Here is a 16,508-nt window from a genome sequence, read left to right on the forward strand (position 1 = left end):
ACATACACACCCCACATACAAAAATGAATACAAATAATATGCATATATATACACACATTATGTGTAAAGTACTTGAATAGTCTCATGCACAGGAATCTCACAACCCAATCTGAACCCAGAGGAATCACTTTCAGATCAGGCATGCTGGAGCACTCCTACCACCCAGGAGGCTAAGACAAGGAAACTGACAATTCCAGACCAGCTTCAACTACACAGTAAGACCACTGCTCAAAGAGCTGAAGGGGGGTGGGGGACCACACCCAACACAGGCACACACAATAAAACCTTCCTTAATTTTCCCGAAGGTGAAATAAATCCAGATTCTGCAGACACACGAAACCTGCCTGTTAGCTCAGTCCTGCCTTCTCCAAACTTACAGGCCCCGTGGTTCTCTCCTTCCCTGTCCACTTGCTCCACAAATGGTTACCGACCACCTACAGCCTTTCCTCGCTCTGCAACAACTGGGGATCCAGAGTGAACACCGAGTCCTATTCTGTGTATAACTCACTTGTCACATAGAACAAATCCACGGTGGAGTACCGAGTGGTGACTGTGCAGTGACAGAAAACAGAATAACAAGGGTGGCCAGGGGAGAGAGAGCAGCCTGACACAGGACAATGTCTCCCAAGAGGCCCCAGGAAAGCAGCACGACAGCCAGGGAGGACCCTGACTCACCCTCAGCCTGCATCTTCCCCTCTCATCACTGGCTTGGTTATTATTGTCTCACTGCAGACTCAGAGTCTCTCTTTGAAAGGGGTCAAGGAAAAGGGAGGGAGAGACAGAGGGAGGGACGGAGGGAGGGACGGAGGAAGGAACGAAGGAGGGAAGAGGCCTTTCCTCACCCCCATGTCCTGCCACCTGTATTGGATCAACTGTCCGCTGCAATAAACTAGTGAATGCTGTTCAAATATGACTTCCTGGCTGGGGCAGTTCAAAGGAAGAGAGCCAGGCTGGCAGGCAGGAGGACTGCATTCATCCCCAACACCACAAAACAAAGTCAGTATGATAGCATATACTTAGAATTCAAACACTGAAGAGGCAGAAGCAAGAGCACTGTCATGAGTTCAAGGCCAGCTAGAAGAAAGTTCCAAGCTAGAAAGGACTATGCCATGAATCTCTGTCCCCAAATAAATGAATAAATAAATACGGCTAAGTATGACAGTATATACCTGTAATCCCAGCAGTTAGGAGACTGAGGCAGGAGGACTACAGTGAGTTTGAGACCAGCCTGGGCTAGAGGAAGGCATCGTCTCAAAAGCAAAACAAAACAAAACAAAAGCAGGAATTGGTCACCAATGTATCCCCAACAATTAGGAGGACCTAGTATCCAGAGGGCCCTTGATGAACATGAGCTGAATCATTCAATGCTAACTGTCACCTGTGTGAGGATTCACTGCCTCTCCTGCACAGCACCCCAGCCACTCGGCCTATGCAGTCTCCTCTCCACAGCCACACTGCTTTGCTAACGCGGGACAAGGCACAGACTCCTGTACAACACATCAACCCCATTCAAGTGCCCAGTACGCAAGATGCTTCCATCACTGCCATGTCACTTTTGACAAGGATGCCTTTCCAGGGACATCTCAAATAAGGTGCGTGGTCCTCAAGGCCACACAATGCTAGGCTCAAGTCCAGGTGAAACATGGAAATGGTGCCGACATGTTTAGAAACAATGATTTCTCATAAATTCTCGACAACCTCATACTTATTTTCTAATAGCACAAGCTCACAGTTCCAGTTTATGTGTTTCATTGTATGTATCTGCTAAAAAAAAAAAAAAAAAAAACAAGGTCAAGGGGCTAAGGCAGCTCAGCAGGTAAAACCAGCACTTTCCTCACAAGCATGAGGTCTGATCAGACACCCCAGCACTCACATAAAAAAGCAGGTTACATCTGTAACCCCAGCACTAGGAAGGCAGACAGCTGAATCCTGGGGGCCACTGTCCAGGCAGTCAAGCCAATCAGTGAACTCCAGGTTCAGCGAGAGACCCCGTCTCAAAAGACAAGGGAAGAGCAGCAGAGGCCCCTGGTGTCAGCCTCTAACCTAGACGCACACCTGAGAAGCAAACCACAGGTGAAGAGCAGTTTCTTAATGGGCTGTCTTCCTGACTGGTACACGCTGGCAACTCCAGACTCTCTAACTGAATGAAAATCAGGAGGCAGCTCGTCACTCGTGGAGGGAAGAGCAGCCTACACCCTGAGGTAAGGGCACAGGAGGGGCCCTCTTAGATGTCAGTACAAAATAAACACCAGCAAGACACAGACCTCCAAGTGCACAGCCAGCATGGAAACTAGGACCTGAGAGGAAGGCGGAGACTCTGAGACCGAACAAGGAGTGGGCAGGGCACATGTGGAACCTGCAGCTGTGCAGGAGAGGAAAGGTTCCACACCACTCAGCAAAACAGCAGAGGAACAATGTGGAGGGGCGCTCGACAAACCAGAAAAACCAAAATCACAGTAACATGTAAAAAAGCAGTCAAGTCAGAAGAACAAGACAGAGCAACACCATGGGCCTTCTACTAAATACATACTGAGAGAGGCCCACCTCACCCTTAACACAGCCTCAAGCTGAGCATAAGCAGACGAGGACAAAGCGAAAACACTATAAAAGGCAGTCTTTAGAAATGTCAAGGTCAACAAATTCATAGACAGGGGCGAAGGCAAGCACAGAAGTGCGCACGGTGGTCCTCAGGAGGCTGCAGCTGGAGAGGCAGACGGATGGCTTCAGTCACCGGCCTGGGCAGCACAGCAACACAGACAAAAGGGCAGAGGGCAGGACCAGCAGAGGTCCCCAGGGCTGGAAGAGAAGAAAACACTACAGACTTTAGGCTGGGAGAGGAACAAAGAGATCTAGAGGTGGGGGTGGTAATGGCTCTTCAGGTCCTTCCAAGGCCCGCATGGCAAAGATCTGCTCCTCCACTTGGCACTTGGAGGAGACGGCAGATTTTAAGAAGCAGACTCTAATGAGAAGTCTTCTGGTCAGCGAGGGTATGGCCTCGCACTTGCAAGATAGCAGACATCAGGCCCTACACCCGCTCAGGGCCCAGAGGGTAAGGAGTTTGGCTCCCACGTGTGTCCAGACATCCCATGCTGCTATGGATGACAGACTGAGAGGCCAGAAGCCACGAGTCTACAAAAACTCTTCTCTTCCTAAGTGACGTTTCTGATATTTGCTACAGTTAGCTAACGATGATCACACACAACAGTGTGAATGTTCTTTGTGTGTGTGTGCTGGGGAAAGGGGAGCTCAAGGCAGGATTCTTTGTCCTGGAGCCCACTTTGCAGACCAGGCTGGCCTCGAACACACAGAGATCCACCTGCCACTGCCTCCAGAAAGCTGGGATTAAAGAAGTGCACCACCATGCCTGGCTGTGAATGTTCTTAACGTTACTGTGTGTCTAAACATAGCAAAAATCTTACCGCAGTAAAAAACAACTAAATAAGTAAAAATAAATTAAAACTTTTTTAAAAGAAAAAAAAATCCAAAGTGGGGAAATTCTAATAAAAGCTCCTTTGTATGCTACAAAGAGTACTGTAATCTTGAATTCACTCACTCTGTGAGAAAGCCAGGACTGGGGAGGGACAGAAATCACTAATAAAGGAGAATTCCTGGGACAAGCCAGAGACTGCATGTCAACTGCAAGTGATGCTATGTCCTGGTTACTGTTCTAACACCGTGACATAACGCTGTGACCAGGACAACTTGGCCCACTTCAGGGACACACCTCCTCCAGCAGCGCTATATTCTCAAGTCCTTTCCAAACAGTTCCATCTGGGGACCAAATACTCAAACAGAGCCTACATGTAGGAGCCATTCTCACCCAAACCTGACAAATGCTCTGGGTCTTACAGCTGTGGTCACAAAAGAGAGCATCCTTGTTCTTAGGAGAAACACGGGAGTAAAGGGAACATAAACAGAACCCCCAGGTACATGGGAAAAGGAAACAGCCGAGTCTGAGGTAAAGTATGTGGGAGCTCACCACACTGATCTCCTATTTTGTAAGTCTATGCCAAAATTTAAAAATACAAAATGGTATTAGCTGAGAACAAAAGACATCTGAAAAAAGTACTGAAAATGAACACCAGTTAAAAGCGGCTGTCTCCCGTGAGCTATGAGCTGCTTCCTATTCCACCTCTAACGGCATCAAGTTCCCTGCAGTGAAACCACCCAGAGCCTGACAGGCTCAGGGCTTAAGAACATGTTACAGCATTAATATATAATGCCAAAAAGTTATCGAAATGGCATTCCCATTTATTTAATTAGACTTTAAAAAGATGTCAAGTTTCTGCTCTACTGAAACAAGTATCACTGACATCCAAAACGCTATCCTAACGTCTGGAGTAGCAGGAGGGTGAGCGGACAGCCTGAAGCACTGCTGACTCCAGTTCAGAAACCTACCAGGTGAGAAAGAGGAGGAAACGAAGGAAACGCTTCCATCCATTTTGGGACTCTTTCACAGCACACTGTTGAAAATAAACATGGCACGTTTTTTTAAAGCAGATTTTTTTTTTAGCTCTAGTGGATGATACTCTGACTCCTGAGATTTGCATGAGACACTCAGGGGCAATCTCATGGTTTCCAATGCCAAAAAAAAAGAGAGGGCCTGACCGCTGGAATCAACACATGCCTGACAAGCCTGAATTTAACCCCCACATCCCAGTCAGATTCCCTGACTCTACCTCCCCCAGGTCAGCTGAAGTCACAAGCATCCTCCACTCTGCCGTAGTTACTTCATTTGCCACCCTCAAGGACTCAGGTCTCAGTCTCACCGAGATCCCCCCCCCACTGGCCCCCTCCACACAGCCGGCCACCTCTGCTGTCACCTCAGCTACAAATCTGGGTGTGAGATCCCCAGCTTCCATGCAGGAGCAGCTGGTCAATGTGAAAGGTTCCTTCCTGTCTCATACACAGGGCTCAACACGGGTGACTTTTGTGACATAAAGTCACTCTCATCCCTAAACATCACCACTGACACGCACCAGTGCAGCGTAACTAGGTGTCTTCTATCATCTTGGGTAGCAGGCTCAGGGGGCAGAGTACAGCTCAAGTGAACACTGAACCTTTCTGAAAGGACTGAAGGCAGCTAACAGGGCCGACTCCTGCCCAGAGACGGCCGACTGTGGTCTCCTCAAAGAACAAGATCCTCCTGAGTAAGTTATGCCATTTGACACACACACACACACACAGCTACGGGAGCGAGACCTTGGCATGGATGGCTACGAGGCTACATGCCAGGCAGTGACTGCCCAAGCACATATGCTTCACAAGCAAAGCACACCCCAGCACCAATTCAGAGACCCCAAAGGCTCCTTGTGAAAAGATATTAGAATGAGAGCTGGGCAGTGGTGGTGCACACCTTTGAGGCAGGCGGATCTGGGAGTTCCAGGACAGCCAGGACTACCAGAGAAACCCTGTCTATGAATGAATGAATATTAGAGTGGGTAGCAGACGAGGTCTTTTGGCCTCCTCTAATGTCAGCTAAGCCACCGCCTGACTTCCCTAGTCCTCCTCCTGACCACACATCTTTCAAATTTTGCTAGTAGCCCCCTTTATGAAAAAAGAGTCTCTGAGGCCCCCAAAGAGGTTTTTTTTAATGAGTTACATTTATCAGCACTTTCTGCATTAAAGGGTAAAACATTTTAAAATGCAATATATTATGAATTAATTTAAAAGTAATTATAAACTCATTATTTATTCAAGCAACTAACATTCTATGAAAAATACGTATATTTTCAAAACTGCTAGTGAGACAAGTGGCTAGGCTCTCCATTCTTGTAAATTTCTTTACCCGGCAGCTTCAGGGAGGACAGATACATTCTAACAGTGTGTCTACCTCCTTCCCAGGACAAAGACCTAGAGCCAGAGAGGGCAGGAGGATCCAGACATGCCAGGAACAGACAGCAGCTGCTAAGTGGTATTCTGAGAAGAGTTGAATCCATCAGAGGCTACAGCCTCTGTGACACTACACCCCACACTCAAGCCCTCACTGGCTTATTGGTTCACTGAATAACATGTTTCAAATGTTGACATAGTCCATTCTACAGTAGCCAAAAAAAAAAAAAAAATGCACATGCTCTCATTAGAGCACTCTAGGATCTGCCAACTGCTCAGAGGTTTCTCAGACTCTAATCTTCATTTGAAAGCTCAAATCTTCTCACTGGCAACAAACACTGTCAGATGCTGTCCTTAAAATGACAGCTCACTTGGTCCATTTTCAAGAATACATTATGTCTTCCAACTACACAGGCCTAACACCCAAAGAGGGCACAGTGTTCATAGACCCAGCCCTTCCACAAAGGCAGAGCAGGAAGGCAGGGAAACTCTTGGGAACATGAGGAAGGGAGAGAAAACCCTCACTCAGGAATCAGGCCAGGAAGAATTCCAGTACAACTAACTGCTGATGGCCCTTCTCCCTTCCCAGCAATAAACCTGTAATTTTCTAGGAATCTCATCCAAAATCCCACTTACAGGGAAAGGATACGAATGAAATTCCTTGCACAACCCCAATGGCTCTTGGTTTTACCTTATCAGACTTTAATTCTATCCAAGTCATTTCCAGAGCCACCCTACTTATCTCACTTATCAAAAGGGGGGGGGGGTACCAAGAAGGCTGATGTTGTGAATTAATTATGACTCAGCCATGAGGAGCCCATTTGGGGGTATGACTTACTTTCTCTGACTCTTTTTGGTTGGTTGATTTTTGGTTTTTCAAGACAGGGTTTCTCTGTGTAGTTCTGTCTGTCCTGGAACTCACTTTGTAGATCAGGTTGGCCTCGAATCCAGAGATCCGACAGCCTCTGCCTGAAGAGTGCTGGGATTAAAGGTGTGTGCCACCATGTCCAGCTTCCAACTCTTCTCTGAGAGGCACACCCATGTCCTCGGGTATGTCTCGCTTTCTCCTGAGCTCCTCTCTCTGAACCCAAGCTTGAACCTGTATTAAATCATCTTCCAGGAGCTCTTCCACTCTACTTCACCTTAATGACTACTCCCAAAGTCCTTTTCAGTGAATTTTTTTTTCAGCATAGAAGCCACAAATCCCAGTTTGGCCTAAGTAAGGTTAGAGGAATGCCTCAGGCTACTTGGAGTAACAGGGTTGAGCTATGTCCCTGTCCCCTCACCACTGACAGCTGAACCCCTGCCCTACACACACACACACACACACACACACACACACACAGAGCCAATAGGCCCTCCTTGGTCAGAGAACAGCCATCCAGCTAGCCACCACTACCCCTTATGGCCACCAGGCTACACACACACATGGCCACTTTTTTGGCCATAGGGCCCACTTCCACCTGGTCATCATTCCCCTCCACACAGCCATCTCCACAAGGCCACCAGCACCCCCAACTACGGCCTCTGGGCCTGTCCTGCCAAGCAGACACTTGTCTGATATGACACATAAGAGCTAACAGCTGGGTGGTGGTTGCGTACGCCTTTAATCCCAGCACTCGGGAAGCAGAGGCAGATGAACCTCGGAAGCCACAGAGCAAGTTCCAGGGCAGCCAGGGCTACACAGAGAAACCTTGTCTCCAAAAATAAAAAGACAGTTAATATGCAAAGGCTCAAGAATTTAAACTTAAATCAAAATTATCACGTCTCTTGCTTTACCAAGGAAAAATACTTGCTTCTCAAGTGAAACCAGGATTCTTTTAACATGCTCAGCAAAGAATGCGAACAACAGACAGCAGCACTGGTTCAGGTGGCTCCATCTGGGCCCCTGCTAAGATGCCACAGTTTCCTCCTCTCCTGTACCACAGTGCCAGGCCAACGACATCCTCCATTATGGTGAGAAAGCCCTGGCCTCACAGTAGAAAGCTACAGCTCCTGAACTGCCCTCGATGCTACTTCACATACAGCTCCTGTCACTTCCTAGGACGTCAGCACCAAGCTACCCTTGGAGTCTTGCTGGGAGCTGCCCTGGAACCAGCATGGGAAGGTTATGATGTGGTTCAGTCTTGCTTTTGTCAGAAATGGGCTTTGTTTTTCAAGCATTTCTTCACTCCGTTGCTGCCACGTCATTTGTATGACTTCAGGCAGGCCACTGACTTAGGGCCCCAGTATCCTCACCAAGAGCATGAAGACAATAATCCCTAGGTAACTATCAGCGCAGCGGAGCCTTAGGAGAGAGAGCTATGTGAAGTCCTTGATAAACTACTTACTCTCTTCCATCAGGACATTTACTGGGTCCCTTCTATGCGCCTAGCACTGCTAAGGTAAGACAAACTCACTGCTTTATGATAAAAGTTTACTTTCATCGGGTTGAAGAAGTGTGGAGAAGAGTATCAGAGAGACGGTGACCCCAAATAGCCATGAATTTTGGGTTGCTGCTTGAGACTGAGCAATCCAGATAGCCTCTTTGAGAAAGTGCCCAAGACGTGAGAGAGAACAATTACGGGTCAAAGATCAGCGGGAAGAATATCCCAAGCATCACTCCTGAAGAACAGGCAGGCAGTCCACAAAGGCTTCAAGAGCTGGGCTGGACTCTGCACTACCACTGTAGGAACCAACACAAAGAGTACCAGGAAGAAAGCAGCAGAGCCTCAGCCTCAGCAGGGCCCTGGACCACTGTGCACACAGTCAGGCCAGGGGCTGGAGAGATGGTTCAGTGGTTAGGAGCACTGGCTGCTCTTCCACAGGACCTGGGTTCAATTCTCAGAACCCACATGGCATTCACAATTAACTGTGCCTCCAGTTCCAGGGGGATCTAGCATCCTCATATAGACATATATGCAGGCAAAACCCGATGTACATAAAAAAATAATAAATCTTAAAAAGGGGGAGGTCAGGGCAGAGGAGGTGTGTGTGGATATGCTTGGAAACCAACCAGCATGTAACTGCCATCACCCAGACAAGATACAGAGCTGCCTGGACCAGGACTGTAGTAGGGCAGACCAAGCAGGGCAGTCTAATGTAAGACAGGCTGTGAGGTGATTCGCAGGTCCTCCTGATGCAACCAGGCAGGATAAAAAGAGAGAATTAAACTATGCATTTGCTGCTTCTGCAACCAACTGAGTGGTGGAAAATACTGTGGCCAAGATAAAGTAGGCAATGAGGCAACTGAGTCGTAGTGTAGGGAGATCAGGACATGTGACAGAACTCAAACCACCAATCAGACAAGATCAGTTCACAACACTCCCCACTGAGGTGCCAAGCAACAAAGAAGTCTCTGGAGCCGCCACCAGCAACCCAAGAGGAAAAAACAGGCTTTCATGAAGATCCAAAAGCAAGTGATGGCCAACCAAGTGCACAGAGGGGTCAACTGTGTCAAGTGTGCAGGGGTCACATAGGCTGAGGACGAGGAGGACGTTTAGACTGAGTAACAAAGGATGAGCAGAAGCAGCAGCCCCCATGGAGTAACAGAGCCTGCCTGGGATGCTCTAGGAAGTGAACAAGGCAAGGCAGAGGGAACCACAAGGGACCTCCTGCTGCAGTTACACCTGTGGGCCACAGGTCAACAGCCCGACATGCATTAGACGGTGTGTATCACTACATAGGCACAGCATACATGTCAATGATTTCTTTTTTTCTTTTCTTTTCTCTTTCTTTTTTTTTGAATCCAGGTTGGCCTGAAATCCAGTCATTCACTTGTGCAGCCCACGCCAGCCACGAGTGCACACTCCTGCACTCACATACCCAGGTCTGAGCAACAATGCCTCCTTCAGGACACCAGTTCTCAGACTTCCCAGGTTCCATCCCACATATACGCCAGTCACAAGAGCCATCTGAGACCAAGGATCCCACCCATCCACTGCCCATCAGGAAAATGAACATTGTAAGAACCACTTTTTATTATTTTTATTTTATGTGCACTGCACACATGTCTGTGTGAAGATGTTGGATTTCCTGAAAACTAGAGTTACAGAGAGTTGTAAGCTGCCAGGTGGGTGCTAGGAATTGAACTGGGGTCCTCGGGAGGTGCAGTCAGCTGAGCCATCTCTCCAGCCTCCTTGTAAGAACTATTAAGTACAACAGTAAAACACAACAGGAGACCAATACACGCCTCTTCTGCCACCAGTCCATGAATGACACATGTTAAATTCTAATTCATGTGTGTGTCTAGTTACTTAATAATTGTATTCCACAAACACTACTGATAGATAGATAGATAGATAGATAGATAGATAGCATTCCCTATACACAGATTTACCCAAACAACAATTTAACTAAAGTATCTTAGTAAATTAAAATGTTGGGAGGGGGAATGGCTGGAGAGATGGCTCAGCAGTTAAGAGCACTGGCAGCTAACAATTGTCAGTAACTCAAGTTCCAGTGGACCTGACTCCCTCACACAGACATGCAGATAAAACACCAATGCACATAAAAAATATAAAAATTTGAAAGAAAAAAAATATGTTTAGAAAAATGAAAGAAACAAGCACTGGCTGCTCTTCCAGAGGTCCGAGTTCAGATTCCAGCACCCGCAAGGCAGCTCCCAACCATCTGTAATGGGATCTGGTGCCCTCCTCTGGCCTGCAGGTGCACATGCAGACAGAGCACTCATGTAAAAACAAACTTTCTAAAAAAAATGTTACCAGGGAACTTAAAAACCAAGCCTCATTGAAAACAAGGGGTGCAGAGCTTGGACTGAGGATGGGCTGCATTGTGACTGGACGGCAAAAACCTCTAAAGAGTTGGCAGTCACCTTTGGTACCAATTTTAGGAATCTAGATAGGACACTAATAAGTAATCATTAATACAATACACTTTAAAAATAAAATCAGGGACTGGAGAGATGGCTCAGTGGTTAAGAGCACTAGCTGTTTTTCCAGAAGTCAATTCCCAGAACCCACATGGCAGCTCACAACCATCTTTAACTAGTCCCATGGGATATGACACCCTCTTCTGGTGTGCAGACATACATGCAGACAAAACATCCATAGACATAAAATAAGTCTTTAAAGCACACAGAGCTGCACCTCATTCTTAGGAAGGTGTAAGACCGGGCTCTCAGAAGGCCACCCCCCATGCATCAGGGCAGACTGACTCAGACTGCTAAGAGTAGTGGCCATTACTGCCAGATCACACATGGATAATTCACTGGGTAAACCTTCCCCCAAAGGGTTTTTATGGATTTTGGTATTGGAAGGCTTTGCTTTAAAATCTCTGAATTAGGATCAACATTTTAAACTGAAAGGCTTACATATAAAAATGAGTTAATTAATTAAAAAGACAGACATACTGGGCTCACACCTTTAACCCCAGTGAAAAGCAGAGACAGGTAGATCTGTGGGAGTTCAAGGCCAGCCAGGTCTACAGAGTTATCAGGCCAGCCAGGGCAACACAATGAGAGCCTATCTTCAAAACATTTTTAAAGAGGGGATGGAGAAATGGTTCAGTCATTAAAAGCATTGACTGGGCCAGGCAGTGGTGGCATAAACTTTTAATTCCAGCACTCGGGAAGCAGAGGTGGGTGGATCTCTGTGAGTTCAAGGCCAGCCTGGTCTACAAAGCAAGTTCCAGGACAGGGAGGAAGAGAGGGAGGGAGAGAGGGAGGGAGGGGGAGGGAAGGAGGGAGGGAGGAAAGGAAGGAGGAAGGGAGAGAGAGAGAGAGAGAGAGAGAGAGAAAGAAAGAAAGAAAGAAAGAAGAAAAAGGCACTGACTGCCCTTCCAGAGGACCAGAGTTTCATTCCCAGCAACCACATGGTGGCTCAGAACCATCTATAATGGGATCAGACCTGAAGCCCTCTTCTGGCAAGCAGGGATACAAGCAGAGCACTCTATACATAAAATAAATAAATAAATCTTTAAAAAAAAAAAAAGTTAGCCATGGTGATGCACATCTGTCATTCTAGCATCAAGGGAGCTAAAGCAAGAAGACCGCTGCAAGTTCAATGTCAGCCTGGGTAACGCAGCAGCCACAACCATAAAACAAGGACCGTCTAGAAAAGAAAAGAACTTTCTGGCTTCCCAAAGAAAGCACGCACAAGAGCTCACTAAGGCCCAAATGCCTCATCGACTGTGACCTCCACGCACCTGAGGAAAAGCTACCAGACGCTACATCAGACAACCCGCTGCACTCATCTCGGAGCCTGACCCACGCTTCTGAAACCTGGCCAGATTCATTCATTCGCGTCACCTTTCAGCACAGACAGGGTTTCTCTATGTAACAGCCCTGGCTGTCCTGAAACTGGCTTTGTAGACCAGGCTGGCCTCAAACTCACAGAGCTCTGCCTACCTCTGCCTCCTGAGTGCTGGGGTTAAAGACTTGTGCAACCACCGCCTGGCTTCCACCTTCCAATCTTGTGATCATTTGATTTTGCAGCCTCTACCCAGGGAGACCCTGTGGCGCCAAAGTCTCTCAAACTGACTGAAAACATTAGGTGATGATTTTCCTCTTCACTGAACAATGTGAAAAGGCCAGAGGCAGCAAATTTTCTTCCCTGATCTTCTAAATAGAAACTCAGCAGTTACTAAAAACTTACATTCCCCCACCCCCCACCCCAGACAGGGTTTCTCTGTAAACCAGGCTGGCCTCGAACTCAGAGATCAGCCTTCCACTGGCTCCTGGATGCTGGGATTAAAAGGCACCACTCTGGTATGGGAGTTCCTTCTATGTGTTGCTTTTATTGGTTAATGAATAAAGAAACTGCTTTGGACCTATAGCAAGGCAGAACTTAGGTAGGCGGAGAAGGCTGGGCTGAATACTCGCAGGAAGAAGGGCGGAGTCGGAGAGAGAGGACATGGAGCTGCGGCCACAGTCAGACATGCCCAAACTTTGCTGGTAAGCCACTGCCATGTTGCGATATACAGATAAATGGAGATGGGTTAAATTAAGACGTAAGAGTTAACCAATAAGAAGCTAGAGCTAATGGGCCAAGCAGTGTTTTGAATAATATAGTTTCTGTGTGATTATTTCAAGTCTAAGCTAGCCGAGCAGCTAGGAACCAACAAGCAATCCTTCTTACTACATCACCCAGCAAAACAACACACACACAAACACTTCAACAATAGGGTTGGAGATGTAACACACTCTGTAGAGTGTGGCTAAGCAAGCACAAAACTCCCTAGCACCACATAAAACTGGACATGATGGGGCACACCTGTAACCCCTAGATCAGAAAGTCAAGGTCATTCCTGACTACGTGGCAAGCCAGCCTGGACTACAAAGCAATGTCAACGTTAAATTAATAGTGTAGCCGGGAAATAGTGGTGGCACACGCCTTTTAATCCCAGCACTTAGGAGGCAGAGGCAGGTGGATCTCTGTGAGTTCAAGGCCAGCCTGGTCTACAGAGCGAGTTCCAGGACAGTCAAAGTTACACACACATCAAAATCCTGTCTTGGAAAATAAAATAAAATAAAGTTTTCATGGGGACTGAAGAGATGGCTCAGCAGTAAGGAGCGCTGGCAGCCCATCCAGAGGACCAGGGTTCAATACCCAGCATCCCAAAAATAAATTGTCAAAAGACACCCATTAATGTGTTTCAGACATTTTTAGTGCATGTTTATGTGATCAAAGAAACCACTTTTCAAAAGAACAGAAAAAAATTTTTTTCAATGAGAAAGAACTCCACCAACTAGAATGGGGGGAAAAAATAGAGTTGCTTAAAACAAATTTATTTTTATATATACATTGCAACAAAAAAATTTTTATTTTGTTAGTACTAGAGATGTCCATAAAACAGACTTTATGCAGTCTCTCTCACCATCAGTTTTATAACTTATACTGCTTTTATTTTTCCTGTTTGAGACAGGATTTACACTCTGTAGTGCAGGCTACTCTGGAACTGACTGTGATCCTCCTGCCTCAGCCTGCAGAGTGCTGGGAATATGGATGTGTCTTACTATGCCCAACCTAAACTGTTTTTGACTGAATTTTTATATCCTCCTAAAATTCGGCCAAATCAACAACTGCTAGAACTGTGTTGAGTGTTCAACAGCACACACCTTTTTAAAACAGCGGCCTCCTGTAAACATACACAGACACCACAAACAAATGGGACGTTATAACACCAATTTCCTCTTTTATACTGAAAAGTTCACATGAATGAAAGAAACCTGGAAGAAGTAAACAACTTTAAAAAACAAAGTGAGCGCACACAGACAAAACCACCCTTTTGTTAGACCAGGAAATAGACTGGAGGGCAAGCTTCTCTGGGCTGGCTGTCTTCTCTGATACTAACAGCTCATGACACCCCAACACCATGAGAAATGCCTAAAACCTGAACCCTGGTTCCCACCTCTCATACACCAAACGCCGTAATTTCCACTGAAGATATTCCGTCTCCAAGTTACAGCAACAAGAATTCACATACTTGGGGGGAGGTCCCCCTTCCAGACAAATTCCTTATAGAACTGGGATGAAGCCTGCTGCAACTTTCAAATAACTTTGCTGAATTTGTTATCGGTTAAACATTTCCAGCAACCTTGCTTCCCAGCACATTGTACCAAACAGCCTAGTTATTTTAAAAATGAGATTACTAAGCGCATGGGTTCAAGTATTATTTCCCAAATTGTCTTTCCTCTAAGTGCTACTAAGCATAAGCATGTGTAGTACAATTGTTCCTAATCTGCTTTTTTTCCTAAATTAAAACTTCGTTTGGGCTAACGACACCGGGTGAGTAACGTCTAGCCATACCAGCCGTATCTGTTTTCAACCAAAACCGGAGTCTGGGATAGTTTTTGGGTTTTAGTTAACGTGCAACATGTGGCTTCGAGGTACCAGCATTTTCTCAAAGCTTTTCTTGCTCAGAAACTTTCTTAGTTGGAAAAACTACCAAGTCCAAAAGATGCCACGGGAATCCACTCACCCGATCCTTCATCCTCCAGCTCTGCGCTAAAGATTTGGAGCCTTCAATTTTCTCACAATGTCTTTTTTTCATAAAAGCCAAAGGCAGGTTCCAATCTGTAAGGTCGGCCTCATCTTCTTCCCCGAGTCCCATAAGAGGCGATTGCAGCATCTCCGACTCCATCAGGGGGGGAGGGGGAAGGGGAGTCCTTGGCAGCAAGCGCTCAAGAACCTCCAGCCTTAAAAACTAGTGTGTACCAGAACTGGTGAAATAAAATACAGGAAAACGAGGAGTTGGGGAAGGAAATGGTGGGAGAGTGTTCGAAGATCCTATCCAGGCAAAATAACACTCGGGGATCTTTATCTCCAACTCTGAGCGGGAAGTCGCAGGGGGCGGGGTGGGGGTGCAGAGCCGGTGGTCACCCACCCCGCAGCCCGAGAGCTGCGCGGTCACACGCGCGCCCCAGTCCCAAGCCAGCCGCAGCTCCGAAGGTCGTGGGTTTCCGGAAGGGCTCGGAGCCGGACTGTCACGGCGGGAGCGACTTCAGGCCTGGGGTGACCCTGCTCTCGGCCTCCAACGCCGCCACCGGGCGCTCGCGGCGCGGGTTCTCCGACTGCGCTGACCCGGCTGAGGCCTCGGGGAATCGAGTCTGGGGGACTTCGGGGCTCGTCCACCGGCTCTCAGCCCTGCGGATCCCGCACTCGCCTGAGGGGCTGCAACCTGAGCCAGGACCGGCCCATCATGCCCGTCCGCAGCCGGCTCCTCAGCCCCGGGTCCGCGCGGCCTGGCCGGTCCTGGTCCTCGGCTTCGTGGTTCTCTACCGCCCGGGAACGAGTCCCGAGACACGCGCGACACGGGCCTGCGGTCCACACGGAAAAACTGGGTTTATTAGGTCAGGGGAGTTTTGCCCTCTGCTTTGGAGCAACAGTGAAACTCCTCTCATCAGCGCGTCAAGGAGGACGCCATATTGCCAAGGCCCAGCATGCACCGCTGTCTACGGCGTGTCCAATAAACCAAACCTCTTCAAGCGTTCTCTCCGCTCTACCCAAGAGAAAACGGGGAGCTCAGAGTTTCGTCCACCCCTCCCCCCACTTCGTTACCGGGGTTACCACGTCCTTTCTCCTTAGTTGATCTCTGCTAGCTCAGTGGACTTGTGTTACAAAAATCAATCCTGCGATTGAAACTATGTCCGTTCAGTTATCTTTAAAAGCTTTCGCTACTACAAACAAAGCTATGTTCCTTTATGTTAAAGAGACCACTCTGTTTCGTCCTGATTTTAAAAGGTGGTTTGGAAAAAAAAGTCTCAAAAAAAAAACCGTTGATAGTAGACACATAAGACTGTTGGAGTTTTCTTTTTAATATTTCTTTTAAAGGGGAAAGTTTTCATCGATTATGAATTTTTTGTCTGATCTACCTTTTTCTGGGCAGTTTATTCTTATTTCGCTACAGCTTCATGTGCAAACGACCGAAACTGCGGTGTCTGTTCACTGAAGCAAGCCTTATGCATTACGTCTCTGTTTCAATTCAGTAAATCTCGGTTATTGACAAATCCTGGGAACTGTGCTGGTGCAATGGGGAATATAAACTAAATGTGGCATGTGGTGTCAGCCTTGCGGAGCCAGGCTGCTATTGAGACACTCTTAACCTTTAGCTACAGTTCAGACGGGCAGAGGGGCCCGTCTCCCATCTGCCATCAGCTTTGGTGTTGGAGGAAACCCTGTTGGAGTCAGTGTTACCAATTTCAAGCTGTGTTACCTCAGTCTAAGGATCCTAAACTG

The 16,508-nt window shown here is 47.3% G+C and overlaps 1 protein-coding gene across 3 annotated transcripts in view; it reads right to left on the bottom strand.

Annotated features, from left to right (window-relative positions):
* Rptor (regulatory associated protein of MTOR complex 1) overlaps positions 1 to 15,749 on the bottom strand; it is a 309,261-nt gene extending 293,512 nt beyond the window's left edge. For 2 of the 3 annotated variants that reach the window (XM_041635818.1, XM_041635817.1), the window contains exon 1: positions 14,752 to 15,749. In XM_041635818.1, the coding sequence (XP_041491752.1) occupies positions 14,752 to 14,913 (162 nt within the window). In that variant the 5' untranslated portion in view covers positions 14,914 to 15,749. The remainder of the gene's footprint in view (positions 1 to 14,751) is intronic. The other variant, XM_041635819.1, reaches the window with a different exon arrangement.
* Between the last annotated feature and the right edge of the window lie 759 nt (positions 15,750 to 16,508).

This window comes from Microtus oregoni, unplaced genomic scaffold (genome assembly GCF_018167655.1).
Source record: "Microtus oregoni isolate MIOR12 unplaced genomic scaffold, Mior012 000048F_ref0000485, whole genome shotgun sequence".
Taxonomy (NCBI): Eukaryota; Metazoa; Chordata; class Mammalia; order Rodentia; family Cricetidae; genus Microtus; species Microtus oregoni.